The 13,668-nt window shown below is 34.6% G+C and overlaps 1 protein-coding gene and 1 pseudogene across 1 annotated transcript in view; one reads left to right on the top strand and one right to left on the bottom strand.

Annotated features, from left to right (window-relative positions):
• TNFSF13B (TNF superfamily member 13b) overlaps positions 1-10,677 on the top strand; it is a 32,728-nt gene extending 22,051 nt beyond the window's left edge. The window contains exons 4-6 of the mRNA XM_012440980.3: positions 5,342-5,454; positions 5,543-5,693; positions 9,030-10,677. Of these exons, the coding sequence (XP_012296403.1) occupies positions 5,342-5,454; positions 5,543-5,693; positions 9,030-9,142 (377 nt within the window). The 3' untranslated portion in view covers positions 9,143-10,677. The remainder of the gene's footprint in view (positions 1-5,341; positions 5,455-5,542; positions 5,694-9,029) is intronic.
• On the bottom strand, positions 3,061-3,739 carry LOC105709088 (adenylate kinase 2, mitochondrial-like; annotated as a pseudogene).
• Positions 10,678-13,668: the final 2,991 nt, after the last annotated feature.

The following is a 13,668-nucleotide window of genomic DNA, read 5'->3' as shown; positions in this document are numbered from 1 at the left end:
ATCTCAGCTCACTGCAAGCTTTGCCTCTGGGTTCAAGTGATTCTCCTGCCTCCATCTCTCAACTAGCTGGGACCTCAGGCATGTGCCACCACACCTACCTAATTTTTTTGTATTTTTAGTAGAGACAGGATTTCACCATGTTGGTCAGGCTGGTCTCAAACTCCTTACCTCAAATGAGTCTCCTGCTTTGGCCTCCCAAAGTGCTGGGATTACAGGTGTGAGCCACCGCACCCGGCCATTTTTCTATTCTTTATTCCAGCTATCTTCTTTTTTATTACTTTCTTTATTATATTATCTGATCTTTATTATTTTCTTCCTTCTGTCAATTTTGGGTTTAGTTTCCGCTTCTATTTCTATTTCTTTAAGCTGCACTTATATTATCAATCTGAGATCTTTTTTAACATCGACATTTACAATTGTACATTTCTTTCTGTACACTTTTTCTTCTTTCTATGAATATTGCTATGTTGCATTTTTATTTTCAATCATCTCAAAGTATTTTCTGTTTTCTTCTAGGATTTATTCATAGATTAATTTGTTGTTTAAGAATTTGTTCAATTTTCACTTATTTGTGAGTTTTCCAATTTTCCGTATGTTATTGAATGTAGCTAGCATGAATGCCTACTACAGACTCACTTCAGATTCAAAAACAAAAACAGATTTCAAGGCCAAAGGATGAAAAATATATCTTTTTAAAATACAAGATATTTGTAGAATTTAAATATTTTTAAATGTATTGAGAATTATTTTGTTGCGTAACATGGTCGATCTTGGAGAATGCTCATATGCATTTGAAAATATGTATTCTGCTTTTTTTAGGTGGAGTGTATTCTATATGTCTGTTAGGGCCAGTTAGTTTACACTGTTGTTCAAGTTCACTATTGCCTTATTGATCTCTTACCTAGATGGTCTGGCTATTATTTCAAGTGAAATAGTGAAATCTTTAGCTGTTTCTATAGAAATGTCTATTTCTCCTTTCAGTTCAGTCAATATCTGCTTATATCTTGAGGTTCTGTGGAGTGATGCATATATGTTTATAGTTATTAGGTATTCTTGATAAATTGACTCTATTATCAATATTTAATACCTCTTTGTCTCATAGAAATTTTTGACTTAACATGCATTTATTCTGATGCCAGTATCAGCCATCTCCATTCTCTTTGGTTGCTATTTGCAAGGAGGCATATTTGTTATCCTTTGATCTTGAAATCTTGAAACACAAAAGCCTGCTTCTGTGTTGGAATCTGAAGTGAGTCTCTAGTAGGGCAGAATATAATTAGATCATGAGTTTGGGCTTTTAAAAAAATCTATTTGCCAATCTCTGTATTTTAATTGGCAAATTTAGCTCATTTATATTTGAATTGATTACTGATAAGGAAAGAATTACTTCTGTCATGTTGGTGTTTGTTTTCTATGAGTTTTGTTTCTCAATTCTTTTATTATCTCTTAATTTTGTTTTTAATAGACTTTTATAAGTATACCATTTTGTTTTTCTCCTAATTTTTTTTCTGCATTTTTAAAAGTTATTATCTTAGTTGTTATTCTGGTGACTACAATTACCACCCTAAATTTATAACAATGTGGTTTGAGTTGATAACAACTTCGTTTCTCTATGTTGTTATTTTCACAAAATATACACTTATATATTATAAGCTGTTAACATAAATTAATAATTATTATTTTATGTATTTATCTTTAAAATAGTATAGGAAACAAAAAGAGAAGTAAAAAACTAAAAATACACTTACGATGACTTTTATATTTACCTATGTATGCACCCTTACTTGTGTTCTTTATTTCTTCACATGTCTTTCAGTTTCCACCTCATTTTTTTTTTATTTCAATCTCCTTTAGCATTTCTCTAGGGTAAGTCTGCTACGAATGAACTCCCTCAGTTTTTCTTTATTTGCGAACATCTTAATTTTTCTCTACATTTTAGGGATTTTTTTTCCCCACATATAGATTACATGGTAGACAGTTTTATTCATTCAGTACTTTAAATATATAATTCCCCTGCCTTCTGCCCTCCAGAGTTTTTGATGACAAATCATCTATTAATCTTATTGAGCATATTTTATATTTGATGAATTGCCTCCCTTGCTTCTTTCAAGATATCCTCCTTGTCATTATCTTTTTTTTTTTTAATTTTAACATATTGTTTTGATTTAGGGGCCAGACAAGGCAGCATTTGGTCAGTTAAGAAAGGCACCTCGTTGAAAATAATACCTCACAGTGCTGTTGAGTGATCCCAGTTACAGGATTTGAGACTAGAAAGGACAATCTTTGGATCATATAACTTATGACACTTGTTCATTTATTTAAAAGGGTCCCTTCACACATGGCAGATGAAAGAAGGCAAGTGCATAGGATTGTGGCATGTGTTGGGTCGCTGTGAGAGGTTACTCTGAGGCTAGGTAGCCTGGTAAATCAGTGGTAAGTCAGGGGAAGGGAATCAGCCTCCCTTTCCATTCCATTCCCTTCTCTCTCCCCTTCATTTCAGTAAACTTGATTTATTGAGCCACCATCCGTGTGAATCCACCTTATATCTCTTTCAAATGTGGAGATCTTTTTTTATCTTATAGTGTGTGGAACCAAGGTCAGTATCAAAGCCTCCTTGTTCCAAGCTGTAGGACAGACAGGACAATTTGATTTCCTGTACTCTTGGTCTAGAACCCACAGAGTTCTGAGATAAAAGCTGAGGTCTTAGAGCACTGGCTTTAAAAAATACTATCACCAGTCCAGAGTAAATGAAAACCCAATTCCCTAGAAATAATACTGTATCTCTCTATTTCTACCCCCACCCTTCAAGCATGGTGTTTTTTTAAAAAATTAATTTTTCCCTTACACTTTAAAAACTCCCACCTATGTATAAAACAAACTGCCTCACTACAATAACGCTGCTGTTCTTCCAAGTATTCCTCTTGAGCCACTCACCAGCCCTCCCTCACCATCCTCACCGTCCTCACTCTGACCACCCTTCCCCTTCTGCCCAGCACCTAAGAGCAGGGATCACGCTGTGGGGTGATGAGCAATGGTGCAGTCTCGCCTGGTCTTCTGATATTAGGATGTGGCTGTGGAGAAGGCGGCTAGGATGCATGTGAACACTACGTCAGGGGACTGGGAGGCATTGATGACAGAGAGGATCCCCCATTTCCTGTAGTACTCCATGAGTGGTGTAGTTTGAGTGTGGTAGGCTTGCAGGCAGATTTTCAAGGCCTTCTCATTATCATTTGATCAATGAATCAAGGGTTCCCTGGTGATGTTATCTTTCATGGGCTCCTTTGAGGGGTTGAACTCTTCATGGTAGGAATGGCCACTCTTGGGGTAAATCAGCCTTCCTGTGATTCTTTGGATCATCAGAGTCTGGGATGCTAAATTCAATCACAGAATCAAGTTTCTCTTTCCTCTTCTCCATGAGGTCATCAAGCATTTCTGCCTGCCTCTCAGTACAAGGGAAGCCATCCAGAAGAAAACCACTTTTGCACCGTCTCCAAATTCTTCTAAGATCCACTACCATTTCATCACTCACTAGTTTCTCAGTATCCATCGTTGTCTTCAGCTTTTTTTCCTAGCTCTGAGCCAGAAGCCATCATGGCCCTGAGCATGTCCCCAGTAGCCAAATGGCAGACATAGAAGTTTTCAGCCAATCTGGGTGCCTGGGTGCCTTCACCAGCCCCAGCAGCATGGCCCAGATGCCTTTAGGATACTTGGGTTCTGCTGCTGGCACACTGGGAGTCATGTCTGCCGAAGTCTCTCATTGCCACCCACTCACACACCGCACAGGTCCAGTGCTTCCCAGGCCATCTGTCATTATCTTTTAATAGCTTGATTTTAATAAGTCTTGATAGGAATCTTTTTGTATTTACCTTCCTTGGAGTTTACTGAATTTTTTAGATGTATAAATTTATGACTTTCTTCAACATTGGAGTTTGGCCATTGTTTCTCCAAATATTCTTTTTTCAGATTTTCTCTCTCTTCTCCTGTGACTCTCATAATGCATATGTTCGTCTGCTTAATATATCCTGGGGGGTCTCTTATAATCTGTTCACTTTTCTTTATTCTTTTTTATTTTAACTTTATTTTTAGAGCCATTTTAGATTCACAGAAGAATTGAGAGGAAGGTACAGAGATATCTCATATTTCCTACAGATGCATATCCTCCTCCATTATCAAAATTCCCCACCACGGTGGTACATTTGTTACAACTGACAAACCTACACTAATACATCATTATCATCCAGAGTCCGTGGCTTACATTAGGGTTCACCTTAGTGTTGTACTTTCTACAGGTTAGCACAAATATATAATGGCGTGTATCCATCAATCATTGTAGTATTAGAGTATTTTCACTGCCCTAAAAATTCTCTGTGCTTCACTCCAACTACTTAGCCCTTTCCCCTCCTTATTCCCTGGAAATGACTGTTTTTTAAAAAAATATCTCTATAGTTTTAACTTTTCTAGAGTGCCCTGTAGTTGGAATTGCATGATATGTAACATTTTCCCCGTCTCTAGCCTTAGGACACACCCTTTACTCCAGTAGTCACATAACACACCCATGAGACATCCAGGGAATGTAAAGGATGAATTTACAGGTAAGGAGTGTTTCTGCTGCCTTAATGGGTTTTGATGTCCAAACGCACCTACGTTGTAGTAGTCCCCCACGTGCCTACTCACTCATGGCTACTGTCTTCTCTCTGTCCCTTCCATCTCACCCTTGAGCCCAGTGGCATCCTTGTCACTCCCCAAGTGACTTTCGACGGTAATGGGGATAATTAGCAGTGAACTGAACAGAAACCACTGAAACTCAAATATCATAGATCATTGTTACAAAGTTCCTTGACCCTTCTTAGTAAGGGTTGTTGTGTCTTAGTCACTTTCTTCTTTCTTCCTTAGGCTCCTTTCTGTTGCTACGTTTGGGGCAAGAAATGGAGACATTGCTTCCTCCTGAAACTTTGAGCCAAACTCTTCACATACTCCTTTCTTTCTGGGAAACAAAAGAACATCTCTACTAGTGTGTTATTCAGAGAAATTTTGCCCACTTCTGGCTTCAAACTCTCCCATCCAGACCAGGCTTTATTATGAAATAGCCGAACTACAGACCAATAAAGGGAAAACCCAGACATTCATATAAAGGGTTAGCTCTCAGATTCTTGTATCTGATATGTTAACCCAGGTTAATATATAAGTGATGGCAAAGAATCCAATGTAGTAATGTGACTTGTCTTTTTTTTTTTTTAAGATGAAATTATCTTCTAAGTTTCAGAGGTAGCTTAACGACTAAATGGGAATGAAAACTGCTTTTCTCGGTTTCTTTTCTTGTAAATGATTCTCTTCGTTGCAGGATCTTACACATTTGTTCCATGGCTTCTCAGCTTTAAAAGGGGAAGTGCCCTAGAAGAAAAAGAGAATAAAATATTGGTCAAAGAAACTGGTTACTTTTTTATATATGGTCAGGTAGGTTCAAACCCTAATTCTGATTTTACTGTCCAAAGCCTCCTGTTTTGTGTTCATTTCTGACAAAGTGTTTTGGTTTGTTTCTCAGGTTTTATACACTGATAAGACCTATTCCATGGGACATCTAATTCAGAGGAAAAAAGTCCATGTCTTTGGGGATGAATTGAGTCTGGTGACTTTGTTTCGATGTATTCAAAATATGCCTGAAACACAACCCAATAATTCCTGCTACTCAGCTGGTAAATAATATTTCTCAGACCCTGCTAATTGTGAAATGAAGAGAGTTTGAGGAAAACTCTGACCTGCGGAATGCAAAAATGAAAGGATGGTACCCTAAAATACAAATAGACAGACATTCCTCAATATATTGTGTTTTCAAAATCTTGAATGATAAGCTAGTCTGTTTTAATTGAAAAAAGATAGAATTATTACTAATAGTTTTATCATTTTGTGTACATTTAGAAAGAGTAGTAACTTCCTAGCATTCTACATTGAGAAAAATTCTAATGTATTTTCTTCAATCCTTAATAACAGCAATAATAATATCTAACAACGATAGAGTCATTACCACTTGCCAGGCACTCTTTCCTGCATTTTATATATGCGTACTTATTTAATCTTCCCATTTAAGGGAGTCAGAATCTAGAAACAGAGAGGTAACATAACTTGTCCCGGGTTACACAGCTACTAATTTTTAGACTTAGTTTAGACCAGCCAGTCTGGCTCCACACTGGGAGCAATGAAAACTCTTCTTGCATGCTGTGGAGGAAATGCCCCTGGCTGGGTTTGAGGGCAAGGGAAAGTTGTATAATGGCTTCTTTCTCATACAGGTGATACTTTGTGTCAATGGACACCAAACAGGTGACTTAGGAATGTGAAAGTGTAAGGCCAAACCTGCCTTTACACTCAGGAGCAGTGAGAAGCAGAGAGCAGGGCAGGTCTTGTAAATTTCAGGTCTGTTACCGCTGTAATTGCCAACATTTCCTTCATTTTATTTTTCTAGGGTGATTTCAAATTAATCAAGGCTGATTTTAAAGAAAAATATTTACTTCAAAGACATGTATTTTCTCTGTTGATTTAGTAAAATCCAGAACCCTGAGGAATAGCCTTCAGTTACCATGAATGTCCGTGTGACACACAGGAACAGAGACTGGCTATGCATTTTGAAATACTGTTTCAAAAGCATTTACAAACAAATGCCCAATAAGTCAGTTAGAAACTAAGGAAAGCTGAGCGCGGTGGCTCTCACCTGTAATCCCAGCCCTTTGGGAGGCCAAGGCGGGTGGATCACTAGGTCAGGAGTTCAAGACCAGCCTTGCCAAGATGGTGAAACCCCATCTTTACTAAAAATACAGTTAGCCGGGCATGGTGGTGGGTACCTGTAATCCCAGCAACTCAGGAGGCTGAGGCAGAGAATTGCTTAAACCCGGGAGGCGGAGGTTGCAGTGAGCTGAAATAGCACCACTGCACTCCAGCCTGGGTGACAGAGTGAGACTCCATCTCAAAAAAAAAAAAAAAAAAGGAAAAGAAACTAAGGAAAATAATTCCTAATAATAGAAATGATATCATTCTGGATCTGCAGACACAGACTGCACTGGTGCAGGGGATAAGGAAGTTTACTAAATTAGAATTCCCTAATTTTCATAAAGAAATGTTTCCCTTCACCCAGTGCTGACTAGTAATTTGGAGATGCAAAATATTTGTAAATGGTGAGACTACTCCAATCTGTTATTTATTTATATTCATTAGTACTAAAAATTTTACAAGTAACTCTTTAAAACGTTTTTCTAATCATCTGCTCCTCTTAGCACTTACTTGCTATTAGAAGACTCTGCTAGATTTCTTAACGTGTCTTACTTTTTAAGAATAATTCACTTGACTTTAAAGATATTTTTAATTACTAGTAGCTTAGTGTTGTATATGAGTACCATCCTCTAGGAGGTTTCAGGTTTGCAATTTTATCTGTTTTAGGGCAAATTTATTTAAAGCTATTTAAAACCACACATTAGAGTATAACTGCATGTTTCCATAGTAACCTGAAAAAATTTAAATAGCCAACTTAAGAAGTTCAACATGATACCAACGAACCACTTCTATATACAAAGCTGAATTTTATTCCTTATTGTGTTAATAAAATGTTTTTTAGAACAAGTTATACCTGATTGCTGTAATCTGGAAGAATTGAAATAGCCACTAACTTACTGTTAAAATGTTAAACAGGCTCTATAGTTGTTCACACCCACCTAATCTTTAGAGTTAATATTATTTAATGCTTTGTGAGCTGCAGTCTTTGTCAAAATGTTAAGTCTTTTCCAATCTCTAAAATAATGACAAGTCTATTCAACAAGTAAATCTCAATCTTCTTATTCTTGCTACTTAAGGTAGTCTGAAATGTTCTGTCAATTCTAGAAAGTGTACACATAACTTTTAATAAGTCCTAAAATCTTTCTTTTGTTTGTAGTCTGTCTTTGCCCATTATAAAAAAGCACGCCCAGTGGGGACGGAAATTTTGTCATCCTTGATCACTACTCCATGTTTGTCTAGAAGGGTGCCTGGTACATAGTAAGTGTTCAGTAAACTCTCCCTGGCTACTGCCCAAGTAAAGCTGCATGCTTTGGGCTTTAGGTTAGAATAGACATGAACATACATGTGTTTATGTCGGTATATTTTCACTATGCTAATGAAACAATGCAGTTATTCTAAAAATTATTAGCCATAAGTATTGACCATTCAGATGACAGTTACTTTGTTTGTCAGTTTCTTTACTTCTTCTCTTCCCCTTGTTCCTCCTCTTTCTTCTCCTTCATATTTTTCTATTGAAATAGGGTCAAGAATTACCTGAAATATTCAGTGTAGTCACTGAATGTATTTTGTTTTACTAATTCACAGATGCATTCATCCTTGTAAATTAGTTGCACACAGAGTTATTTGTCATTATTAAGTGCTAATTACATTGTTGTTTTTGATTGCTAAGACAAACATGATCATCCAAGAAAACAAAACATAAAAGATTGTGAAAAGTAATCCAGATAATGCTTAAACCCATAGTCTGGACTCTCAAGAAAAACTATATTAATGAATGTGGTATGTTAAGAAATGGTGTCTTGTTTTTTCACTTTTTAATATTTATGCTTTTTATATGTATGTCTAAAAATATGATTAGGAATATATGTGTGTGTATGTGTGTAATTTTACACATTTTTATTTAAAATTATTATAAAAACTTTTCCTGTCAACAAAATTAAACAAAACTCACCTCTAATCATTTAATATTCAATCCAGGAATGTGCTATGATTTACCTAATTCTTTAAAAAGTCATATTTTGAGCTTCTTTTAGAGCCCTCCATTCTATACAGAGTAGGTGATAAATGCATTTATATCTATTATAACTCCTTTTGCTTGTTTATTCTAAATATTTTTAGGCTAGAATAATTGTACAGGTCTAGAAGTCCACTGGTGTAGAAGTGTGAATGCCTATGTTAACATGTTTTACAAAACAAAATAGTATTATTTAAGGTTCTTTTCTTTTCTGTTGTATAACCACTTACAGTTCTTGTACATCACTGTTCCCCAGGCATAGCAAAACTAGAAGAAGGTGATGAACTCCAACTTGCAATACCACGAGAAAATGCACAAATATTACTGGATGGAGATGCCACATTTTTTGGTGCATTCAAACTGCTGTGACCTACTTACGCCATGCCTGCAGCTATTTTCCTCCCTTTCTCTGTACCTCTAAGAGGAAAGAATCTAACTGGAAATACCAAAAAGAAAAAAAAAGTAGTTACCATAGCCTTTTCTGTGAGCTATTTGTTTTGGTTTGCTGAAACTAATCCAAAACAGGAAATTTAACAGACAACCACAGCCAAAGAGTGTCATGTGAATTACAAGAAATAGAGCCCATTTAGGGAAAGATAGAACTAGAAAGGCTTTTCACTGTAATTCCATGTCGAACAATTTAGTCATAGCTTCTTATCTTGGAGGAAAGACGCAACTCAAAGGGGCAGTAAGAGGTTTGTAAAATGTGGCACCCATAATTTACTATGGAACAAGTGCCCACATCTCTAGGACATTAAGACATTTGTGAGAAATCTCAGGATTCATCTTCTGTTTTTATGTTAAATGCACCCCCTCCTTTTCAGTTAACCTTATAAAAAGTAAAAAATAAAAATTTTAGAAATCTTGTATTAGATACATGAAAAAAGAACTAAAAGTTTAAATTTAAATGTGAAACAATTTGGCTGAAAATGGTATCCATATACTATTTAAGTCTTTTATGGTTATTTCAAGTATGCAATTTTTATCTCTAATATAATTTATTTCCCAGACATTTTTCACAGGAGAGAGAGAATATCCTCATTTGTTTATGCTCATGTGTATTTTCTGTAGTGAATTTCAGAAAGTTTTAATGTCAGGTAATAATAATTTATGCATATAAAGCATTGATTGAAAAATAACTATAATTGTTCATAGTCAAAAACATAATCTCCGACAGAAGTTACTATATACATTTATACTAATGTAATATAATTTCCCTTTATTTCTTGTTCTTCTGTTTCAAACTGCTGCTACTGTAGTTTACATATATCAACCTTTAAAAATATTCCTCTTATTAGCTTTAAATTCACTTTATAGATGTTGAGTTTTAATTGAAATTCTTGGTGTCCTGAACTATGTCACATACCATGTGCTCCTTATATGTATGGTGATATCCTAAAAAACATCATCCCGGCTTCCATTTTATAAAATGCCGTACTTGAGAACGCTGTAATACTTATCTTTTATAACATGTTTTTTTTTTTTTTTGCTTTGCTTGTCTTTTACGTCAACAGTTTAAAGTGTTTACTTCATATAACAGTTTACATCATTCAACAGTTTACTTCATTAAACAGTAGATGGAAAAATAGATGCCAGTCTATGAAAATGTTCCCATCTATATAAAAATACTTATCAGGACATACTTTTCAAAGCAAAGAAAACAATTTAAATTTTATGTTTAAAACCTAAACTTTAAACTTAAACTTTGTTTAAATATGTGGTTCCTATAATTTTGACGTCAGTAAGTTCAGATAAAATATATTTTGCAATTCATTTTGTTTCACATTATAATTTGAAGAAGCAGTAAGTGGGGTCAGAGCTTCAATGCTAGGAGTGGTGGTTCACGATTTCTCTAGTGTTGCTGCTAATGTGGATTAACAAATAAAAACGTTCATTCCCTTTTGCCTCATTGTCTGACTGAGTTTGTCCAGAAACACCCACCTTGAGAATTCTCACTGTATAATTAAATGTTATTTTTAAAATCAGTTGAAACATGATAAATTAATTTGTGTTAGGATATGATAGTTTGGAAATGTGAATATTTTCCATATCCGAAAAAGGATCTGTTCACATCTGTATCTATCTAACTACCTAATTTAAAACTATTTAGGAGACATTGGTTATGTTATTAATTTTAGCGTTTATCCAACAGTATGGCATATTTTGTGAGATTTTTAGTACAATATTAACTATATATTATTGGTATAATATCAAGTATTAATATATATATGTATAATATTAAGTAGATATATAATTGAGAAAAGTTAATATCAGGCCAAGTGTTCTCCTCCTGAGGAGCTGACTACGAGGTGGCAAAACTCCACTAGGACAAGCATCTTGTAGGGATCACAAAAGGCATCACTGAGGGCAATCTTGTTGGCAGCAATCTCTTATCACAACTTGGGTCCAACCCCCACTCTGCTGTAATTAGAAGGTTGTATTAGTCCGTTTTCACACTGCTGATAAAGACATACTCAATATCGGGTAATTTATAAAGAAAAAGAGATTTAAGGGACTCACAGATCCACATAGCTGGGGAGACCTCACAATCATGGTGGAAGGTGAAAGGCACGTCTTATGTGGTAGTAGGCGAGGAGTAAATGAGAACCCAGTGGAAGAGGAAATCCCTTATGAAACCCTCAGATCTTGTGAGACTTATTCACTACCACCAGAACAGTATGGGGGAAACCATTCTCGTGATTCAATTATCCCCCACCCTGTCCCTCCCACAACACCTGGGAATTATGGGAGCTACAATTCAAGATGAGATTTGGGTGGGGTCACAGCCAAACCATATCAAAGGTGCAATGGAGAATTCATAATCCTCACTATTTGAGATTTGATGATGGTGATGAAAGGAAAACAACAGGTGGGATTATAGATGTAAGAAAAGGGAGTAAATTTTTTACCATTGAGTTAATCATGTTACGTTTTTAAATTTTGACTTTTTGTTTTGAAATAATTTCAGACCTTGAAAACTATAAGAAAGACAAGTGCAATGAAACCCCTTATATTCCCAGTGTCAACATCTTACAAGAGTAAAAGTCAAAACATTAACATTAATACAGCAACTAATGCATAGACCCTGTGAACACTGACCACAAGCTAAGTTATAAACAAGATTCAGCACATTTTAAATAGTTGGCTTTATATCAATTATAGTCTCTCTACAGCAGCTTTAGTAAAAGAAATCAGTGATTAAAAAGTAAGGAAAATATGCACTTGGAAATTAAAGTGGAGAGAAATCACTTCTAAATAATTTATGGCTTAAACAGAAAGCATACGGAAATTAGAAAATGTTTAAAACTAGATGACAAAATACTTCACAAGAAACCTTGAGGGTGTAGAAAAATCATACTTACATAGAATTTATAAACTTAAATTATAAAAGAAAAATGCCTGAAAGTTATGAGCTAAGTACCAACAGCAAGAAAAAAAAAAACAAAAAAAAAGACAGAAGCAAGATAAAAATGAAATAAGCAAACAAAAACCTTAGCCAAATGAAATAGAAGAAAGCAATTAAATATAAGAACAGAAATTCAGAAATTAGAAAATGCAAGTAATAAAAAGATCAATAAGGCCAAAAATTTATATACAGATGAATATAAATATAGAGATAAGTAAATATAACAAGATACTTTTATCATAAAAATAAAATATTTTTATTTATCATATTTAAACCTTAAGGTTTCTTGTAAAATATTTCATTATCAATGTTTTCAAACAAAGATATGGAAGGCCAGCATAAACATCAGAATTGAAAATGGGGACAAAAGTGTAGATGCCAAAGAGAAAAATGAAAAAAAAGTACTAGGAACGTTTTGTCAGTAAACTTTAAAAAAATTAGATGAGAGATAAATTCCTAGATAAATATAAATTGACCAAACTGATCACTATGAAAGAGATAAAAATGGATCCATTAGAGATGTTGAAGTAGTTTGCAACTTACCCACAAAGGAATCATCAGGCCAAGACAGGAACATTTTCTCAGATACTCAAGGGGCAGACTATTTGTATATCATGCAAATTATTTTAGAGAACAAGAGAGAGAGAATACTCCCAAATTCAACTTATATTTCCCTCTATAATCTTGAAATGAAAAGATTCTGAGGGCAGAATTATAAGTAAACATTACAAGCCAATCTTACTCATGAATGTAGATGCAAGCATCTTAAAATATTAGTAAATTGAATTGAGCAGTATTTTAAAAAGATAATGCATAATAACCAAGTTGGGTTTGATCCATATATACAAATATATATATATCTATATATTAATAAGAGATATAAGTGATTGTAATAAAATAGTAAAGGAGAATATCATATGATCAAGTCAGTAAATCCAAGAAAGAAAGTACGATTCAATATTTATCTATGGTAAACACTTTCAGCAAAGTGAGAATAAAGAAAACTTTAAAAATCCCATAAACTTAGCAACCAGAACAAGATAATTATTACTGGATGATTATTACCACTTCTACATTATAATGAAGCATCTAGACATTTTAGCATTTTTTCAAATAATATTTATTGAATTTCTAATATACAAGGCAATATTCCTGATAATTATTTAGTGGGAAGGGGGCAAAAAATAAAGAAGTAGAACATATAGCTTCCTAGATGGTGACAAATGCTATGGAGTCCAATCAAGTAGCAGACATAAGGCATTACTGGAGGGAGGTATAGTGTGTACTTTAATTAACAATTGCCAATATTTTTTAAGTACTTATATTGTGTGAGAGACTCTTCCAAGTGTTAGTTTATTTCAATTTTCCAGCAACTCCAAAAGGTCAAGCCACTGTTCATATCCTTATTTCATAGATGAGAGTTATTTCGTAAACTCACTTTATTTCCTAAACTTATTCCATAAACTGAGAGTTTACGTAAATTGCCTAA

This window comes from Aotus nancymaae, unplaced genomic scaffold (assembly GCF_030222135.1).
Source record: "Aotus nancymaae isolate 86718 unplaced genomic scaffold, 86718_ANA_hifiasm-v0.15.2.pri h1tg000044l, whole genome shotgun sequence".
Classification (NCBI taxonomy): Eukaryota; Metazoa; Chordata; class Mammalia; order Primates; family Aotidae; genus Aotus; species Aotus nancymaae.
Note: the sequence above shows the minus strand (reverse complement) of the source record. Positions and strands in the feature narration are given on the sequence as shown.